The sequence below is a fragment of the Populus nigra genome, chromosome 5, assembly GCF_951802175.1.
Source record: "Populus nigra chromosome 5, ddPopNigr1.1, whole genome shotgun sequence".
Lineage (NCBI taxonomy): Eukaryota > Viridiplantae > Streptophyta > Magnoliopsida > Malpighiales > Salicaceae > Populus > Populus nigra.
Window position 1 is genome coordinate 147842 of NC_084856.1, and position 21410 is coordinate 169251.

At 34.7% G+C, this 21410-nt stretch overlaps 4 protein-coding genes across 9 annotated transcripts; 3 read left to right on the forward strand and 1 right to left on the reverse strand.

Annotated features, from left to right (window-relative positions):
- Positions 1-415: 415 nt before the first annotated feature.
- Positions 416-1325, reverse strand: LOC133694646 (calvin cycle protein CP12-3, chloroplastic-like). Its single transcript, XM_062116265.1, has one exon. The coding sequence runs from the start codon at positions 1124-1126 to the stop codon at positions 653-655; it is 474 nt and encodes a 157-aa protein (XP_061972249.1). The 5' UTR covers positions 1127-1325; the 3' UTR covers positions 416-652.
- Positions 1326-3399: 2074 nt separating this feature from the next.
- Positions 3400-7311, forward strand: LOC133693987 (mitotic spindle checkpoint protein BUBR1). Of its 2 annotated transcripts, none has more exons than XM_062115383.1 (11): positions 3400-3698; positions 3800-3859; positions 3937-4081; positions 4182-4339; positions 5067-5148; positions 5238-5304; positions 5368-5422; positions 6266-6437; positions 6533-6615; positions 6778-6855; positions 6967-7311. In XM_062115383.1, the coding sequence occupies exons 1-11, from the start codon at positions 3511-3513 to the stop codon at positions 7031-7033; spliced, it is 1155 nt and encodes a 384-aa protein (XP_061971367.1). In that variant the 5' UTR covers positions 3400-3510; the 3' UTR covers positions 7034-7311. The 2 variants fall into 2 exon arrangements, with proteins under 2 accessions (XP_061971367.1, XP_061971368.1); XM_062115384.1 differs by having other exon boundaries at positions 3404-3698; positions 6970-7311.
- A 3340-nt stretch (positions 7312-10651) lies between these two features.
- LOC133695122 (splicing factor U2af small subunit B-like) lies at positions 10652-14167 on the forward strand. 5 transcript variants are annotated; one of them, XM_062116940.1, is made up of 4 exons: positions 10652-11705; positions 13151-13236; positions 13328-13412; positions 13840-14167. In XM_062116940.1, the coding sequence occupies exon 1, from the start codon at positions 10817-10819 to the stop codon at positions 11633-11635; it is 819 nt and encodes a 272-aa protein (XP_061972924.1). In that variant the 5' UTR covers positions 10652-10816; the 3' UTR covers positions 11636-11705; positions 13151-13236; positions 13328-13412; positions 13840-14167. The 5 variants fall into 5 exon arrangements, with proteins under 5 accessions (XP_061972924.1, XP_061972925.1, XP_061972923.1 ...); XM_062116941.1 differs by having other exon boundaries at positions 13154-13236; positions 13799-14167; XM_062116939.1 differs by having other exon boundaries at positions 13154-13236.
- Positions 14168-15731: 1564 nt separating this feature from the next.
- LOC133695262 (bZIP transcription factor 60) lies at positions 15732-17733 on the forward strand. The gene is made up of 3 exons (XM_062117171.1): positions 15732-16354; positions 16599-16822; positions 17338-17733. Exons 1-3 carry the CDS (start codon positions 15912-15914, stop codon positions 17589-17591), a joined length of 921 nt encoding a protein of 306 aa, XP_061973155.1. The 5' UTR covers positions 15732-15911; the 3' UTR covers positions 17592-17733.
- Positions 17734-21410: the final 3677 nt, after the last annotated feature.

Consider the following 21410-nt stretch of genomic DNA (forward strand, 5'->3'; position numbering starts at 1 on the left):
CAGAGTCACCGGATGCTGTGTATATAGGAGGCTCACTCAGAATTCAAACTGCTAAAATCTCCTGGTAGGTAGTTAGAGGCATGTTTCTGATCACCTTTCGAAGCTTGTTGAGAACACATGGAGTGATCTAGGAGCTGAGTAAATGCGTTGCTATCGGACCTCCTTTCTCCTCTGAACCATGGTAGGATAGCATCTTATTATTAAATCAGTTTTACTTGCTATTTAATGATAGAATCATGGCTGAAAATGCTTTTGCTTTATTAATACCACTACTATTTGTTTTCACGACACTTGTTAGTGGTTTTAATTTCTAGACTAAGTTGCGGCATCATGATCGAGTAGTATTCATCGATGAAGCTTGTAGTACGTAGCTCCTACAAAACCATCCTCGTAAACAAGATAAAGATAGTAGTAGTAATAGCACAAATATAACTTTATTATTGTAAAAAAGTTGTTGCTGACTTAGCTTTTTGCAGCGGAGATGGGGGTTGTAATTTACAAGGAGGGGATCAGGGTAGTAATCAAGAAAGAGAAGCAAAACACTCGTATAGTTATTACAAAGCATACAACTACTTGAGAGAGAGAAGAGAAAAGTGATGATCGAGTCGGAGCTGATGAAGGTGGTGCTGGGGAGACGTAGCTGCATATATAATCAATCTTCGTAGATGCGACACTCGTCAGTCTCAGGATTGTCTTGACAATAATACTCGAGAGGATCCTGCTTCTCCAACCTGAGCCTGAAATCGGCCTTTGCTTGGCTCACCTCTTCCACCTCGTCCCATGCTACCTTGCACTCCACTGATGTCGCGTCTCCCTTGCATGCTTCCTTCGCTTCTATCACCTTTTTCTCTATCATCTCTGTCAGCAGCTGGTTCCTCACCAGCGTCCCTTTGAACCTTGCCACGCCTCCTCCACCACCTCCCATGCTTGCTTTCACCCTCATCGCTTTCATAGCCCTCTTACTAGTGTCCCTCCCAGTAGTCCTTATAGCAACAGGTCTTATACTCAACAGTTTGTCGCCAAAAGCATCAGATCTTAATGAGAAATTAGATGAAGACAGGATCAAGGAAAGAGATGCCATCTGTTTCTCCTTCTTCTCCTCTCTAGCAAACAGAGCAGTCCTCATCCACAACTACAAAACTAGATTTTTTTTTAACAATATGAATGATTAGGGATATGAATGTAATTTCGTGCTTGATAGTTGATGATATACTTGGATGTGCTTTTCATTGTTGAATTACCAAAACAGCCCTCCCTGCACCTGCACGACGTCCACCACTCTCGGTGGTCATTAATAATGGTCTCCGTCTCACTTTCCACCAGCGGCGTGGATTACATGAGGACCTTGTTGCCTAGCTTGAAGATCAAGTAAGGTGGCAGGATTTGCTTTTCCAAGCGTGTGAACGGTATAGATTTACTTGGAGATTTCAAGAAAGCATTCATTGTTTTGCTCGCCTTATGACGCGACATTCAGCAAGTAGCTCTCAGACATTATCCACAGCCAACCAACTTCTTCATGGAGTGATAAGTACAGGGAAAACAAAAATGGCCATCTCTCTTGTATTTGCTGTTATCACCGCTCATGGAGTGATAAGTACAAGAAGAAGAAGAAACAGAGTCCATCTCTTGTCTTTTCTGTTATCACCACTTCACAGTATGCTTGCGATCGTTAGTTATTTGAAGCGAAACATGTTTTATGTTTTTTTTTTAATAAAGAAGTGAAAATAATATAAATTTACTTTAAAAACTATTTTTCTAAAATTATGAAACGCCATGTAAAGTTTAAATGAACTCCATGATGCATCGTCCAACCCGCAAGAACGCTCCCCTCTTTTAAATTTCTGGGGCGCCTATGCCCATAAACTCCCTTCGGTATCATTAAATTATATATATAAATAAATAAAAAAACTAAAAGGTCTCGGTGTTTTCGTGTAAGCAGAAATACTGTGTTAACAATTGACCTGGTAACATGGGCAAGGTCGTTTTTGCAAGGAGATCCAAATGTTATTTGTTAATTCATTGAGGATAATTTAATCGTTTATTGTTTTTTTTTTATGTATAGTAAAAATATTGTGTTCCAGCTACAAAAATAGGTGTCTTTGTGTATTTTCCCGTTTATTTGCACTTGGTAGCCTTAAAAGCTTAAAATTGTTTTCTTTAACCTTTCAACGGAGGGAGGGCGTTTTCTGTTGTATTATCATTTTCTTGTAATGTTCATATGCCCTGAGAGCCTATTTAATAATTTGTATTATTAAAATATTAATAAATTAATAAAAAAAATGTTGACCCGTGCTACACACATATCAACGCGTCATCATTCTCCACACCATTCTAGAGGCGTGTGAGGAGTATTCCGGTAGTGGCACAACTGTTAAAGCGACATGTTTGGTTAGGCTAGCGGCGATGAATTTTTTTTTCCTCCCGTTCTTTTCTCTTTCTCAGGCCCTGGTATTCATGCCTAACCTTTAAAAATTTAGTTGTCTTTCAATTTGTATTTGTTTTAAATTTAGTCATTATTATTTTAATTTCTATTAGTTTAGATTTTAAAGCTTCTTGAAGTTTTTTTTTTAATTTCATTCCTCAATATTTAATGTCATTTAATTTTTGTATCCAATTTGATCCTTATTTTTTTCATGCTCATTTTTTTAAAATCTTTTTCTTCATCTTTTTTGTTTTTCAATTTAATCTCTAATTAGTTCTTTTCAATTATTCTTTGTGCAAGATTTAGTCCTCACTGTTTTAATTTTATTTTTTAAAATTTTTATGATTGAGAATTTTGCTTTGTAATTTTTTCGGGTCTGTATTTTATAGGGTAATCTCAATCTCATGATCTGATCTACCAGTTTTGACGACTAACCTTCTTTAAGTTCGGTTTTTTTAAAATTCTTTTTAATTTTTTTTATCATTTGACAATGATTTATTAGACATGTTAGCTTAGTTTTTTTTTATCACTTTTAAATTTAACTTCAGTTTTTTTAGGTTTTTTTTTAAATATTTTTAAATCTTGATCTCATATTGTATTTAGCAGGTTTGTTTTTTTAATGTATTTTTTTTAATTTTTTATTTACTTTTATCTTTTCACATTTGGTTACTAGACATTGAATTGTCTGATTTTTTTCTTAATTAATTTAATTTTATATCTGGAATCATTCAGTATTCATAGAGTTAACTTAAATTAACTTTATTATTGTTTAAATATTTTTATTTATTTTATAAAAAAAATAACTCGACCCCCGGAATTCAAATCTTTGAAACCAAGCAGTGGACCTGGAGTCCCTTATTTTTTTTTTAATGAACAGTACTTCAATTTCAAATTTGTTGAGGGGAGAGGAGTCTAAAATGGTAGGGGCCGCAGGAAAGGAAGGGCACAGATTTCCACCCTCCACAAATCAGTTCATCTATATATATTTATAACTAACGGCTAGTAATCTCATTTTTAAAATCTCTCTCTCTCTCTCAAGATTCAAGAAGAAGAAGAAGAACAAGCAGCAGCAGTCATTAAGGGAGAAAATGGAGATGGAAAAGTTGGATGCAGAGACGGAGTTTCTTGCGACAAAACAAGAGACGGGTAACGAGTGGGAACTGTTCAAAGAAAATGTAAGACCCCTGAAAAGAGGCCGAAACGTTGGCCTCTTGAATCAAGCCCTCAAATCCCACACAGACTATCAACTCAAGAAATCTCTCCTTGACACCCGAAGGTCCTCCTCCTGCTCCTGCTCCTCCATCCTTCATCCACCTTTCATTATATTCATTACTTATTGATTTGATTTCTTTTCACTTTTTAATTTCATGGGTCTAGGAAGTTGATAGAAGCGATTGATGAGTATAAAGGGGATGATCCTCTCTTTCCATGGATTCAGTGAGTACTCTCCTTTCTACTTTTATTGTTGTTGTTGTTGTTAATTAATTAATGAAATGCTATGGTGATGTTTGAAGGTGTATAAAATGGGTTCAAGAGGCATTCCCACCAGGAGGAGACTGCTCAGGCCTCATACTCATATACGAACAGTGCGTGCGTGCTTTTTGGCATTCCAACCGGTACAAGGATGATCTCCGTTACCTCAAAGTTTGGTTAGAATATGTGGGTTCTTATTTATTTTTCACTCTTTACGTGTCTGTGTTTTCAATTTTTTTGGAGATTCTTTGTCCTGATGAAAATAGTGCTTCTCTTTTTCTGCTAGGCTGAAAATTGTGCTGATGCAGAAGTCATTTACAATTTTCTTGAAGCAAATGAAATTGGCAAGTCACATTCTGCTTATTACCTAGCATATGCTTTGCATATGGAATCCAAGTCTAAGATGAAAATTGCAAACGACATTTTCAATCTTGGGATATCTAGGTAAGTCTCTCTCCTCCAATATTTTAATTCTATACGACTGAGTTGGCTTGATTGCTCAAGGGCTTGGAGTTGTTTTATAAGGCTTTTACATGGATTTATACCACTCCCTCACAATCAGGACTGATGATTCAACATCTTCATTATATATTCAATTAGTTAAGTTGCATAGGCAGTAGTATTTGCCTGCTACAGCATTTGAAGTAGGTTAAAGAGCAAAGTAATCAAACATTATATCGCAAAATGAAACTGTCCGAGCTGCAGTTATTGGGAACTAACTCTCTGCGCGCGCTCAAACTTTTAGATTTGTTGCAGTTCAGCATCATTTAAATTAATTCGGTATTCTTGTGCTTGACAGCTTGTGAGCATTTGAGTGTTTAGCTGTGTTTGCAAACAATAACAATTAGACTTTTGAAAGCAATGAGAGAATAAGGATCCACACATAACTGACTTCATTAAAGTTGGTGTAATTTAATACATGGAAAAGTTCTATGGTGCGTGCTGGAAAAGCAATGAGGAGACGATCTTGTTTCTTGTTTGTTATCATCAGCTAAGCTTTTTCATGGTCTGATATCTCATCTCTGCAAAAATCATTTCTTGTTCAAGTTCTGTTGTGTTTTTCTCCCATCAAAAGCAACCACATTGAAGTTACTTATCCTTCAGTTTGATGGACTTGTCTATACAATTAAAATTTTCTTTTCCAATTTTCAATGAGCGTTTACTTTTATAGGGATGCTCAACCAGTAGAGAAATTGAAGGATGCCTATAGGAAGTTTCTTATTAGGTCGATGAGAAAACCAAATGTTGTGGAGGTATGCGGCTTTGGTAAATTATTTTGTTTAGTTGATATATGATGAAACAAATGGAAGTGGTTTATTATTTCATTTCTCCTTCTTCTTAGGACGACTCTGGAGAAAGTCACTTGCCAGTCCGAAGCTTTGGAACTGTCCTGTCCACTGCAGATAATCGTAAGTTTCTACTGCTCTAATCTGCCATTTTGAATTTGTTGCTAAAACTCACCAATGTTGCAGGGAGGCAAAATATGGAGAGATCTGAACTTGCAAGGAAACAAATGAAGCCAGACAGGTAAGGATGCGGTTTAGAGTTGCTACTTTTCTTTTAGTTCCTAGTTCCCCTTTCTGATCCATTCAAGGATTTGCCTCTTGAACAAGGAAAAATGAAATTGATCTGCCAGCCTGCATGCATATATGAATCTCTAAAAACTTGCTTATTTTGTTACCCAACTGGGATGAAGTAGCACATCCATTTAGAAGCTGTGCACAAGTTCTACCGTGGTCCCTTTCCGCATTGCACACTAGGTTGATTTGGTATATAAAAGTTATACGAAGTCTGCCACAAATGTTTCCACAGCGGAAGTAACATATATATTTAAAAATTATATTGAAAATGATTGGAAAGGTGGAAACAAGCCCATATATAATTTGATGTCAAAGTTTACTGATGCCCAAAGGCACAAGTTTCCTTTGGTGTGATAGATTCTCGTGAATGTCAGCATGTTCCTTCCTCTTAATACATCCTCGGAAATGTAGAAACTTTTATGATGTCAGCATCTTTGCTTAAAAGTGAACAGTTGACTGGTTCATTCAGTGTTTCAGGAATACAAAAGAAAGTTGAGAAGTGACTATTGCTATGATTGAGATGCATAAATACATCTATGGACTTGCAATTGAGTACTTTATGCCATCGCAAATTTTGTTTGCATTGATTAAAGAATCTGTGCCATGATTGCTCTTCCCTACCCATGTGAAACATTGACGCATGTTGTATGCAAGTGTTTCAACCGAATATGCCTATTGATATGTGTTTTATTTCGAAATTTTGTTATTGTTGATGGAAGCAAACTCGGTTGGCATTATCATTTAGATTTCTGTTCACTTCTAACACACTTTCTTCTGATCCCGTTTATAGGACTCAAAAGATTCCCCTTTCTATTTTCAAAGACACAACAAGTACTGACACCATGCCAGGACATCAATCAGGCAAGTCCAAGACAGATTTGAGTCCTTGGAGCACTCTTGGAGCTCGAGAAGAGAGAGACAAAGAAAATAGTGCATTGCCTACCAAATGGACAACATACAAGGTGGCTTCATCTCTCAAAAACACTCCATACAATTTTTCATCTGAATTCCTTTTCAATAGGAGGGCACTAAACTTTGAGAACATGCCTTCTCTCAGATTCCTCGGAGACCTGGAGCTAGAACTGGAGGGGTAACTGCAAGCGCCTCCATTGAAGTGTTTGTTGACGAGGAATGTACAGAGTGAGTAATACCATTGTTCTAAGGGATAAATAATAATTTGTCAATTGATGGAGACAATTCTCCATCAAGGAGATTGCATCAATTCTTCTGTATCTATATGTAGTGCTTGTTGATATGTTAGTCTCCCTGTTCTGTTGTTAACTTGTTATCTTGTCTTATCAGAATGGATAGATCACATGATCATGATGGCAAGTCTTCGACGTTGAAGCTGAGGCAGGGAGATGGCCTAGACATTAAGAAGTAAGTGCTAGTTGCATGACTATTTCACTGTCCACTCAAGGATGTGCTAAACATTACAGAGGATATATTTTCTTAGTGGGAACTGATTAGTTTTCTTGATTTTTCAACTAGCAGGGAAACAGATCTCTTAAGGGAGAATCCACTAAGGAACTTTCCTTTGCGCAGCCTTCCTAGGTGATTGTGCGCAGCACAATCTAATAACAGACTTATTGTTTTACCTTTCTTTCAGTGTTGTATGATCTTAAGCGGATTAGCTTTTATCTCTGAAGCCCTGATCCATATCTTCTAGTGCCATATGATCTCAGGCATGGATGGATAATATCTACAAATTTGGTTCAAGTCATTCTGAGATTTTTAGATTTTTCTTTGTAACGAAACGTCGACTCTGAAATTAGTGGTTTGGTGAGCTAGCACAATTGTGCTATTGCATATGAAATGCGTGTGGATTTGTTAGCATGATAGTGTTTACTTATCGGAATCCAGAACTTCAAAAAAGATGGATGACTTTCCTGAAGTTTGCGCATATGCATGCACAGTAGCGGTGCCGAGTCATTTAAATCTAGGCGAAGCAACACATTAAAGATCAAAGCTCGGATGTTAAGGTAATTTTTATTTTATAAAATATAATTAATAAATATTCTATATTTATTATTAAAATATTTTGTTAAGGGAATAACTTGAGCCGTTGTGAAAATAAATATAGCCTTTGGGCTATCGGACACTGTAAATATAAGCATGGATAAGTATGTGCAGATACATCTTACACGGCACAGGAATCCCAAAAAAGTGTCATCAATCATTTTGCCTTTACTTTGGTCTGGCATGGAATGAACAGATTTAAAGAATTGCCAGGCAGAAAAAAGAAAGCACATCAACCATTGACTTGTTGGAGAATAGGAAAGAAATACTTGCACGTGAAAGCAAAATTGAAGTCATGAAAAAATAAAGCAAAATTGATGCCATACTTACCATGATAATAATTCCATGTATCATGATTCAAAAACCTATAGTTTTAAAATTCAAGTAAAGCTCAAGTTACATATTAAAAGGATAAAACATATTTTTTTTTTTAAATAAAATAATATAGTTTTAATAAAAAAAACTCAACACATTAATGACTCAATTTTTTTTAATTTTTTTAAACTAGAACAATTTGAACCGAGTGAGCCCTCAAGCATGTAGAAGTTTTAAAACAAAATAAATTATATAATATACTAAAAGTACTAAGTGCCCCTCTTGCTATTTACAATAGACTTAGAGCACTATGGATTGGAACTGTAATGGCAGCTCAACTCTTGACACAAAGAGTTGCAAGAGCAGCAGGTGGGGTTGTCTTTTTCGTGGGGGTGCATTTGGCATTGAAGGGATGATTGGAGAGAAAATGATCAGCACAAGTTTTCGTGGGGTTGAAGGGATGATTGGAACTGTAATGGCAGCTCAACTCTTGACACAAAGAGTTGCAAGAGCAGCAGGTGGGGTTGTCTTTTTCGTGGGGGTGCATTTGACATTGAAGGGATGACTGGGGAGAAAATGATCAGCACAAGTTTTCGTGGGGTTGTAGGCCATGAGGAGCGGGCACCTGGCGATGACGTTACCTATGCAAGGACACCTAGCGCTGGGGCTGCCCGACCCGAGCGCCACCTGACGCTTGGGTCTAGGCAAAAAGCTCGATTGGCTATGACAACCTCAACAACACGTGGCGCTAGGTCAACCCAACCGCTAAGTGGCGCAAGGGCAGCACAAGCGTCAGGTTTCCGCTTCTCATTGTTATTATAATATTATTACTTATAATAAAAATATTAATATTTTATACCACAACTGATAATATTTTTAGTATTTATACTATTAATTATAAATAAAATAATAATATTTATAGCACAAATAATACTATTTTTTATATAAATATTTTAAATTTTAATAAAAATAATAATATTTTTAACACATACTATTCATTATAATAAAATAATAATATTTGTAACACCAATTATACTATTTTTAAGAGTAATACTTTTAATTATAAAAAAAATTAAAATAGTTATAACACAAATAATACTATTTTTTATATTAACATTTTTAATTATAATAAAAATTAAAATATTTAAAATCCTTCATCAAGACCCAATAGAATTGGGTCACGCAATACTCATTGAGCTTGGGTACTGAAGCCAGAACCAAGACAATGGGTCCTCCTTCAAACTTAAGCGTCAGGTGCCCCTCATTGAGCAGGCACGGGCTGGCTCACCCCAAGCAACTGCCATCACCATGTGGTGCTGGGGTATGCACGTGGGCGGGCGCTACTTGGCTCACCTCAAGCACCTCTAAGCACCATCGAGCGCTCGGGTCTGTGTGCTAGGGTGGCGCTTGAGCAGGGCAACACAAGCGTCAGGTGTTCGCTTGCCATTGGTACTATAATATGATTACTTATAATAAAAATACTAATATTTATACCACTAATGATAATATTTTTAGTATTTATACCATTAATTATAAATAAAATAATAATATTTATAGCACAAATAATACTATTTTTTATATGAATATTTTAAATTTTAATAAAAATAATAATATTTTTAATGCAAATACTATTCATTATAATAAAATAATAATATTTGCAACACCAATTATACTATTTTTAAGAGTAATATTTTTAATTATAATAAAAATTAAAATATTTAAAATCCTTCGTCAAGATCCAATAGAATTGAGTCACGTAAGACCCATTAAGCTTGAGTTATGACCCCAAACCCTAGATAATCAGGAAATTTGCCATGATCCAAGCGTGTTGGCTCTCTCCAAGACACACCATCGTTATGTGGCGCTCGGGTCTGATTGCTACGGAAGGGTCGCCTAGCGCCACGTGGCGCTAGGGCAAACCAAGCACCAAGTGTCTACTTTCCATTGTTATTATAATATTATTACTCATAATAAAAATAGTATTATTTGTGTTATAGTTATTTTTTTTATTATGATTAAAAGTATTAATATTAAAAATATTATTATCTGTGTTATAATTTTTTTATTTGATTAAAAGTATTAATATTAAAAATAGTATTATTTTTGTTATTATTATTTTTTACTTTTATCATGATTAAAATTATTAATATTAAAAATAATATTATTTGTGTTATAATTATTTTTAGTTTTATTATAATTAGAAGTTTGGACGCGTCTACGCCTAACCTCAAGTTGGGCTGACCACAGCCACGCTCATGTCTAACTACATGTATGTTAATATAATAATGGATGTTATAAATATTATTTTTTCTCTTGTAATTCAAAATATTCATATCAAAAATATTATTATTTGTATTATAAATACTATTATTTTTATTATAACTCAAAGTATTGATATAAAAAATATTATTATTTATGTTGTAAGCATCCTTGAAATTCTTAATATAATTATTTATATTATAAATATTATTATTTTTATTATAATTCTAAATATTCATATCAAAAATAGTATTATTGGTGTTATAAATATTATTATTTTTATTATAATTAATATTATTAATTAATTAATACATTTTAAAAAATTATTATTATTATTAATATAAAAAAATATTATTTTTTATATTATAAATTTTTACCGTTGTTTTTATAAAAATAAAAAGTATCCAACTAGTACGATTTAAAATTGACCAAGCTCAGTACCTCAATTGTGGATTTAAGAGATGATACCGGGTTGACCCGCGTCTATTCAACTTTTACTTTTAGTTTTTATAAAGAAAAAAACTGAAAACGGATCTTATTATTAACCCACCCGGTCACTCGTTCATTTATTTATTAATTATTTAATGGTGGCATTGGTACGGCCACTCCTCTCTCTTAGAGACAGAGGGACTGCTAGAGAGAGATAGTTCGGTGTCTAAATTCCCTAAATTTCTAAAATTAGGTTTCTTTCATGAACGAGAGCTTTCTCAAACAGAACCCCAAATAAATCCCATTATCAAACAAAACCATGGCGGAGCACTTAGCTTCAATCTTCGGTACCGAGAAAGACCGAGTTAATTGCCCTTTCTACTTCAAGATTGGCGCATGCCGTCACGGCGATCGCTGCTCTCGCCTCCACAATCGCCCCACCATCTCTCCCACTCTCTTATTATCCAACACTTACCACCGCCCTGACATGATTACTCCCGGTGTCGATGCTCAAGGCCAGCCACTCGACCCACACAAGATCCAGGAGCATTTCGAAGATTTTTATGAGGATATTTTTGAAGAACTAAGCAAATTTGGTGAGATCGAGAACCTTAATGTTTGTGATAACCTCGCCGATCACATGATCGGTAACGTTTATGTTCAGTTCAAGGAGGAGGACCAAGCTGCCGCCGCTTTGCAATCTCTTCAGGGACGATTTTACTCTGGTCGTCCTATTATCGCCGATTTTTCTCCAGTCACTGATTTTCGTGAAGCTACCTGCAGACAGTACGAGGAGAATAACTGCAATCGTGGTGGTTATTGTAATTTTATGCATGTGAAGCTGATTGGGAAGGATTTGCGGAGAAAGTTGTTTGGAAGATATCGGGGATACAGGGTTAGTAGGAGTCGGAGTAGGAGTGTGAGTCCGAGGAGGAGGGATAGAGATTATGATAGGCGTGAGAGGGATTACAGAGACAGAGACCGTGATTATCGTGGAAATGGGAGGAGGAATGACAGAGACGGAGGGAGGAAAAGACACGGGAGTCCGAGGAGGAGCAGGAGCCCGGTCAGGGAAGGCAGCGAGGAAAGAAGGGCCAGGATTGAGCAGTGGAATAGAGAGAGGGAGGAGAAGCAGTGATTTGAAGAGGGAGAAAGTTGTCTTGGCTGGTCTAGGAGTGGAGATGTATGTTGGCATTTTTCTCTTATTGGTAATGATTCTAGGCTCTAGTGTTTGGTTTTCATCTTTTCTTTTGCTTTGAATATTTGACTCTTTTTATGAAGGATTCGTACTATTTTTGTTGGTACCTTTGTTATGGAGTTTATTATGTCAGTTAAGCTTTAGTTTAGTAATTATTCTTCTTGCTATTAAATTGTTTTTATGAATCCTATCTTTCTTGTTCTCTGTCTTTTGGTTTTGGGTTTGTGTTACTTATATCTCTTTACATTGAACTGTAAAACTGTGCCTGCCAAAGCGTGTATTTTGCATATTAATTTGACTGGCAATGTTAAGAGTGATTTATTCAATTTCATACCAATATGTAGTGATCCTTTCTGATGTCTGATGAATATGCTCGAATGGTTACTGGTGACCTGCGAGCATTAGCTTTAAGTTACTTGTTTATCAGAAACCATTTTCTCCATTGCACATACTAATTATTTTTGTGCAAATACATTGTTTATTATGACCCGCGTCATGCTCTAAGGACTTCTCTTTTACTTCTATAGTTTTAGCATTTAAATCTAGCAGGTTGCTGGTCGCATAAATAAATTCTATATAGCTGATTGCTGCCACTAGGCTTTGTAGTAAAAGTCATGGTTGTGGCGGGAATTCGTGGTTGCTATTTGAAAATTGTTTTGAGCTGGGTTAGAAGTTGGAGTAAAGCATTGGTCAACTGGATGAAAGAAAGGCTCATTTAGAGCATTGATGAATGGATGCCTTGCTATGGATTTTTTTTTCATGGTAAAATATTTTCAGTAATCTAAATAAAAGTCTGGTTTTGGTTTTCATATAGTGGTTAGACTACTGTGATACGTTCATAGGAAGTGGAAGTATATTTAGATCACGCAGGAAGATTCCAGGTCATTGTTTTTTTGATTTGATTGTCGTGTCTTTGATGTACTTAAGGCTGATATAAAATTGAGGCTGGCCCAAGCTCTAGAACAGCTTAACATGTTGGAAGTCTTGAATTGTCAAGAGGAAGTGTAACTAACCAAACTGACATGCTAAAAACTGCTGTCTCACCCTTGAAGCCACTAGGTTAAGCTGCTAACTTGCCTATGTGTGGTATATGATGAGTTTGGGTGCCTTTCTCATGATTTAATATAATAGCAGCTTTTTGTCCATGCTATCGAATGCAGGAATGCATATTCCCCTGAGAAGTCCCTGAGAAAACTGGAGTTCGGAATACACTAGTTTAAATGGATTTGCTGTTAGCTGTAAACTTTTTTGTATGGGATTTTCCCTTTTGGGTTGTGCTCAGGTTTGTTAGAGACGAGGTTTTAGTTAGGGCAATCGGTTAACTTCATTATTCACACACGCTTGACAGTGGTGCTCAGAAGGCTAAAAGCATTGCTTTCATGTTTATAGAGGCTCATTCGATATTAAATTTATGTGGCAACTCTCATCTTTTTATTGAACTTAAAACTTCTTTAGCAGCTTGTAGGTGTAGGGATTGATCCTGCCAGCAGATACATCATATAGGCAGGGTGACCTGGGCCCAAAAGTTGTGCTCTACACGAGTATGGACAAATCCCAATGATTCCCCCCCTGTTGTTTAAAGGCAATTTAGCATTGTTTGTTTTTTCTAATCATTATTCCATCTGTCTTTAGGTTAGGGTCAGTTCTGGATCTCTGAATTGGGCCAGTTGAACACGAAGTTGGTCAGAAAAAGGGCACGGTGTTCATGTCCAGTTAGGTACTGTTTGTTTCCGTGATAGACTGTGTTTTTTTTTAAAATTGAATTTATTTTGTTTGCGACGTATTTTTTTATGAATTTTAAAACATTAAAATAAAATATTATTTTAATATATTTTTAACCGAAAATCACTACAAACAAACCGACAAATACTACCTTAGTGGGTATTAAATGTGTATCAGAAATATATCCTTTTAAAGAGGATAAAGATTTTCTGGCACAGCCTCTGATTATCATGTTATTTTGTTGCTATGAAAAGCAACATGGCTTATATTCTCAAGAGATCTGTTATGATACAAAATCCAGATGACTGTGGTCAGTAGGAAGAAGTCCATGCACCAAATGAAATGGGTCCTGGAACTTGATTATTATTGATTTTGAAATAGGGAAAGGTTGTGATTGTGAGTCCTGGAACTTGATGGTGCAGAAGAGGCGAACCAGGATCGTAAGAGCTCCTGCTGATTTGCTAGAATGGTGCGTGAACAGTGAGGGGAGCTTGATTATTCTGAATGAAAAGAAAAGAAAAGAAAAGAACCCTTGATCCTCGGTTGCTTGCCTTGCAAATGCTGTAGTGGTGTTGCAGTGGCGAAATAGTATCCATCTTAACATTTCCTAAGGTTTCCAGTGGCGAAATGCTTCCCTGTGAACTTTGATGGTAAGGTGACCAATAAGCTTTGGGATAATTACATGTTTGATTTTTTCTTCGCGTTCTCAACTTTAATAATTTTTATAATACTAGGTTTGCAATTTAACAACTACTCTCGTATGATTTTGCCGTCGTCGTATTATCAAACATGTGGTGGGTATTCTCGTCGCTTTCATCAAACAGCCTCCCTTTTCTTTTTCATTCCCGGCCTAGAACTTTCTCAGATCATAAAACATAATATAATGGCAATTCTCCTTCACGACTAGCAAATAAATAATAACCATTCGAGAAGCATTGTATTTATTTTGCCCTTGTTCATAGAAAGAGCCTTCCTTCCTAATTTCCATTTCGAGTTAATATCATGACCCGATATTCCTGAGGAAAAAAAAAAATGCTTCGAGGCTTGGACTCGGAGGTGCCCAATCACCGGTTATACCTAAATCATCATCAATCCTGGTCATGTTTTCAAAATCTATCTTGAACAGACAATTTTCTTTCTCCAATCATCTCTCTCCCTATCGATTCATCTCTTTAGCTCTAAACCCAAATCTAAATCCATCGTAACCATGTGCTAAATTAATTTCTTCTTCAACCCGTTTCTTTGAAATATCTCACCAAAGACTACCATGTAAAAATAGATAAAAGTTCTCCGCTGAAGGCCCCTCTTTTCTTCTTCATTAATTCTTCAACCCCCCCCCCCCCCCCCCCTCCTTTTTTTTTATCTCGACTACCATAGAGTAGCAACCACAGGACATGCCCATTTGCTTGAAAATCTTGAAATGCAAATATACCAGTAGTTATCATGGTTTTGTTGGAGAAAGAGTAGATAACTATGAATAAGAATTTGGTTTTCGAATTGAAGAGCATTAGCTTATAATTACCTTTTGATTTGTATGTTGTTTCCTTCGGTTTGTAATTTACTATATACAATAAAGTCGTTTTATATACTGTTTGAGATTTTAGTTTGATTGAGGATATAAATTTTTCAAAACATAAAATACAAAAGTAGTAAAACAAGTGGTTCGATGTAATTATCTCATAAACTTATAATTTCTTAACATTGTTATACATACCATTTTTTTCAACTCAAAATATTTTATAAAAAAAATAAAATAGTTGAATTGCAAATCATAATTTGTTAAATATGCATCCTCACGAGTTACGGGTTCATATCTTCTTCTTCTTCTTCTTTTCCAATCTCCAAAAATCTTTTGTTTTATGAAGAAATTGCATGCACCTTTACAGGCCCTCAGGTTCAAAGCTCATCAACCAATAACATAAGGTTCAAAGACGTTATTATTTTTAGACATTCAGGTTTTTTGCTACGCGTTCCTTAAAATCAGGTCCAAATTCAACATCAAGAAAATTATTTAGTTACTTTACTTCTAGGCTAAAAGATAGAGAAAAAGAAGATGGCCCATGCCCACCTCCTGTCTTGAAAATCCACGTAGATTGCCACAGTGCCTCTAATTGTTCACTCGGCGCCTTCCTATTGGTCGGGTGATGGCAACACCTTCCTAAAAATCACGTGGCAAGATCACCGGTCCCTCAACTCCCTTGTTAGAATTTCGTGCCCATCAACACGTGTACGGTTGATCGCCATTCTAAAAACGCGTCACTGTTTCTTTTCCTTGTTCACGAAGAGAGCGAGGGACGCGGTTAGAAATTGCCACGAAGCATGAACTTGGCAACGCAACCTTTCCCATATCTATATATACACGCAAAGGAAAACATTTTCTGCTTTAAAGTTTTAGTTTTTCCTTTTCCTTTTCCTTCTTTTTATTTTTGTAATCTAATTTTGTGATTAAAAAGTAGTAGCTTTATCTGGTTTTTTCCTAGTCTTAATTTATGCAATGGAATTTCTAGAAGGAGATGATGTGCTAGGGCAAATCGATTGGGATAATTTGTTGGATGGATTACCGGATTCCGATAGCATCTTCGAATTAGAACCTCCTTTAACCACAGACTTGCAACCGATCAACGATTCTTCGAATTCATCATCACCTGCTACGGTTTCGTCTTGGATCGGAGAGGTTGAGACCTTGTTGATGAAAGATGACGACGATACGGTTGATCAGCTGGAGAACTGCAACGCTTTCTTGGCAGATATTTTAGTTGATTCTCCTTCTGCTCACGAGTCTGGTGGCGAGGTCCTTGATGCTTCCACCGATAAGGATTCCACTTCTTCCGATGATGCTGACGGCGGCCTGAAGGAGAAAGACGACGGAGCGGAGGAGAAGAACAACAACGATGAGGAGGAAGATCCTGATGATATTGTCTCCAAGAAACGGAGAAGGTACCTGTAGTTTATAAATTAGACTTTTCAATGTCGTAGAAGCTATGACGTTTCTGTTTGTACATAAGGGTTTTCTTTTAATTTTTGCACATTGAAACTAGGTATGTTTTGATCATGCTCTGGTGTTGTTTCTTCCTTGTTTTTCTGCTATGCTGTAACGATTGTCATGCGATCATTTTCTATCTGTTGGAGAAAGAGAGTGTTGTGGACCCTGCTGTATGTAATAATTGAACTGATTTTTCAGGCAGTTGAGAAATAAGGACGCGGCAGTGAGATCAAGGGAAAGGAAGAAGTTGTATGTGAGGGATCTTGAAATTAAGAGTAGGTATTTGGAAGGGGAATGCAGGAGGCTGGACAGGCTGCTTCAGTGTTTTATCGCGGAGAACCATGCTCTACGCCTTAGTTTACAGAGGGGCAATGCATTTGGTGTTACCTCGGCCAAGCAGGAGTCTGCTGTGCTCTTGTTGGGTATGTTTCACAGTCCATATTGCTCATGCTTATTACCTCTTATCGTCGTCATTTTTTAATGTGGGAATTCATGTTCTGTAATTTAAAGAGGAGGGAGTTTGTGTTTATTTTCTGAATCGTATGACTGACTATGCCAAGGTTGATGACTTCTGCAGCTATGTAATTGCTCACTGAATTTGCTGAACGGCACTACTGTTATGAACCCTAACGATATTGGATATAGAAACTGGGTGGTTTGCTTTAGAACAGGGCTTTGACACAAGCCCATTTGCCATGCTAATATATGTTGTTAAGAATGTGCCAAATGCTACTATTTACCTCTGCTTTGAACTAGTTACCTTAGTGGGTCCTGTTAGTTTGACTGGATGTGTTGCCATTCTCCTCGATGATTGATTTACGGCTCCAATAGAAGCAAAAGTATTTGTTTCTTCCTGCGATGCTTTCTCGATGTTGGATTGTGGTAGCGCACTGAATTGCTTAACCTTCAGCTACTCTTTATCCTTGCTTTCTTGCAGAATCCCTGCTGTTGGGTTCCCTGCTTTGGCTCCTGGGCATCATGTGCCTATTCCCCCAGCCTGCAATGCCCCAGTCAACAATGGTGGAAGTTCTACTAGAAACAATGGAAAAGAAAGCACCAGAAAACGTGGCTCAAAGAGGAGCAGGAAGTAAAATATTCATATCCTTGGCAAACAGTAGAAGATGCAAAGCTTCAAGGCCAAGGATGAAACTTACCGGTGTAATCTTTCCTTCTCTAAATTTGGTTTTGTAATTAAGGTCTAAGAGCTCTTTATCATGTTGAGCTGAGTGATCAAAGCTGGTTGAATGTTGCGATGAGCACATAGAACAATGCTGTTCCCTGATTGACAATTAGAAACTCTTTATCGTATCCATATTTGAATTTTGACTGAAAATCTTCTCTTCATGTCCTTGTACTTTGAATGTACATTTGAAATGGAAGTGGTGGTTTAGGTTCCTTTTCTGTCTTTGAAACTGTGCGAGGAAACAAATGGTGGGGAGGCAGCTGGCACTACATGTCCTTCATTAAAGATTTAGACAACTGGGGAATCACATAGCTCAACTTTTCAAGAGCTCTACTTTCCTTGTAATTTAACTTAGTAATTTAACTTCTCGGAAATCAGAAGAGAAACCCAGCCGCGGTGCTGTGAGCACTGTGAGAATCAATCTTCCCTGCTGGGGCGAAAGTGACTGTCATTGCTTAGGGGGTTTAAAGCTGCCTCAAGGGGCATCAAATTAAAATCCAACCTTTGGTGCAGGTAATTGTGCTTTCTGTAAAATTATTTTAAAAAAAAAAATACATCAAAATATTTTTTTAATTTTTTTATATTAAAATTATTAAAAACACAAAAAAAAAAGTATTAATTTGATTTTTTTAAATAAGCTACTGCACTTTTTAAGAGGATTTTAGCATGTTTGGTATTGTTATCAATGTATTTTTTTAAAGTATTTTGTTTAAAAATATATTAAAATAATATTTTTTATTTTAATATAAACATAAAAAATAGATTAATTTAATTTTTTTTAAGTAAAATATATTTTTGAAAAGTATTAAAAAGCAAAAACTATCGTCCTTTTAGTTATCATTGGTTAGGTGGCATGTGTTCCGCTGCATGTCAAATTTTTTTTTCATAAAAAATATATATAAAAAATAAGATTTAAAAGTATTGAGTCTGACTCCAACGTTACATCCAAGAGTTTTAGGTCTTGCTGATCCAACTGTTAAGTCAAAACCAAAAAGTAATGTATATAATATTAATTATAATACCAATAAAAATATTTAACATACAAATAATAATATTTTTAATGTTAGTAATGATATTAAACTTGTACTCAAGTTTTTATAGTTTTTTATCCATTGAAATCAAATTTATGATTTTTTTATAGTAATAATATTTTTAAAAACAATTATTAATGATGATGAAGATGATCATAATAATAATAATAATAATAATGAACTTGGGTCTGGCTTTTTAATAATAAAAATAATAATAATATTAAACTTGTCTGATCCGAGTTTTTATAAATTTAATTCCTTTAAATCAAATTTATGGTTTTTCTTCGATATTAATAATATTTTATTTTAAATTTATTAATGATAATAATAATAATAATTTTACACTTCAAATTAAATTTGTGGTTGTTTTTCAATATTAATAATATATTTTTCAAATTTATTAATTATCATAATAATAATAATAATAATAGTAGTATTTATATTACAAATAATAATATTTTTAATATTAATAATAACATTAAATTTTTCTGACCCAGGTTCTTATAGTTTTTTATCCCTTTAAATTAAATTTATAGTTTTTCTTCAATAGTAATAATATTTTTTAAAAAAAAATTATTAATGATAATAATAATAATAATAATAAACTTGGATCTGACACCCTAGTCAAACCCAAGTTTTTGAGGGACAGCTTCACTAATAAAAATAAAAATGATAGTATTTATAATATTAATAATAAAATTAAATTTTTCTTACCTAAGTTATTATAGTTTTTAATATATTCAAATCAAATTTATGGTTTTTCTTTAATATTAATAATATTTTATCTCAAATTTATTAATGATAATAATAATAATAATCATTTTTAATTTTACATTTCAAAGCAAATCTATGTTTTTTTCAATTATAATAATATATTTTTTAAATTTATTAGTTATCATATTAATTTTATAATATAAATAATGATATTAAACTTATTTGGCCCAAATTTAAATGGACATGACAGCAACGCTATACCCAAGAGCTTTGGGTTCCTTTCCAACGGCAGACTCGAGAGCCTTGAGTCTTAATGCTAGATTTAAGAGCTGCGAGCCCGGACGCCAGACACTATAGTCTTGAATTCTGACATCGAACCTAAGAGTATTGAATCCAAACACCAGATCCAAAAGTCCTAGTCCTGGTGGGGCTGCAAGACCCAAGTGACTTAGGTGTGGCATCCCTGCCAAACCTAAGCAACTTGAATCTGGAAAGGGATGTCAGGCCTGAGTTAATAATAATAATAATAAGTGATTTTACCATTCAAATCAAATCTATGTTTTTTTATAGGAATAATATTCTTTTTAAATTCAATAATATTAATGAATATAATAATATTTATAATATTAAACTTGTCTGACCTAAATTCTTATAGTTTTTAATCCCTTCAAATCAAATTTATGTTTTTTCTTCCATAGTAATAATATTTTTTTTCAAATTTATTAATGATAATAATAATAATTTTTAATTTTACCCTTCAAATCAAATCTATAGTTGTTTTTCAATATTAATAATATATTTTTAAATTTATTAATTATTATATGAATTATAATAAAATAATAATATTTTTAATATTAATAATAATATTAAACTTATATAACTCAAGTTTAAGTGTGTCTGACTGCAATATCAAGTCCAAGAACTTTATGTCCCTCTTAAACGTCAGGTTCAAGAGCCTTGGGTCAACGTGGGACTGCAAGATCTAAGTGACTTGGGTCTGGTGTCCCTACCAGACCCAAGGAACTTGAGTCTAGCACTCCTGTCCAGCCCCAAGTTACTTGGGTCTGGAAATGGAAGACATACCCAAGTTAATAACGAAAATATTATTACTGCTAATAATAATAATTGATTTTACCTTTCAAATCAAATTTATGTTTTTTTTCTTATATTAATAATATTTATTTCAAATTTAATAATATTAATGAATATAATAAGATTAAACTTGTTTGAGATAAATTTTTATAATTTTTAATTTTTTCAAATAAAATTTATAGTTTTTTTCGATAGTAATAAATTTTTTTTCAAATTTAATAATAATAATATTAAACTCGACTGATTCAAGTTCTTATGATTTTTAATTCCTTTAAATTAAATTTATAGTTTTTCTTCAATAGTAATGATATTTTATTTCAAATTTATTAATGTCAGTGATGATGATTTTTAATTTTACCCTTTAAATCAAATCAATGTTTTTTTTAATATTAATATTTTTTTCAAATTTATTAATTATTGTATTAATAATATTAATTATAAAAAGATAATAATATTTATAATATAAATAATAATATTTATAATAATATTAAACTTGTCTAACCTAAGTTTAAGTGGCTTTGACTGTAATACTAGGTCGAAGAGCTTTGGGCCCCTTTTAAACTCCGGACGTCGAAAGTAAGAGTTGTGGGTCCGAAAAGCCGACCCCATAGCCTTGGGTTATGAAATTAGACCCAAAAGCTTGGGGCAAGCGAGACTGCAAGATCTAAGAGTCTTGGGTCTGACTGCAACACTAAACCTTAGAGTCTTGAGTTCAGACACTGGATCTAAAAGCTTTGGATTCGGACGCCAGACCCAAGAGCTCTAGGTGTGGCTGCTCTGCCTGACCTGGACGCTTGGGGTCTGGCTACTTTGCTTGATCCAGGCGTATAGGGTATGACAGCCATGCTCGATCCCAGTGTTAGGTGTCTAGCAGCCATGCCATGCCCTAGCGTATGAGGCTGATAGTCTTGCCATGTCCTAGTAAAATCTGAACTGATTACTTTGTTTCTAATTATTCTTTTAATGTCAAACGTATCCCTATAAAAGACA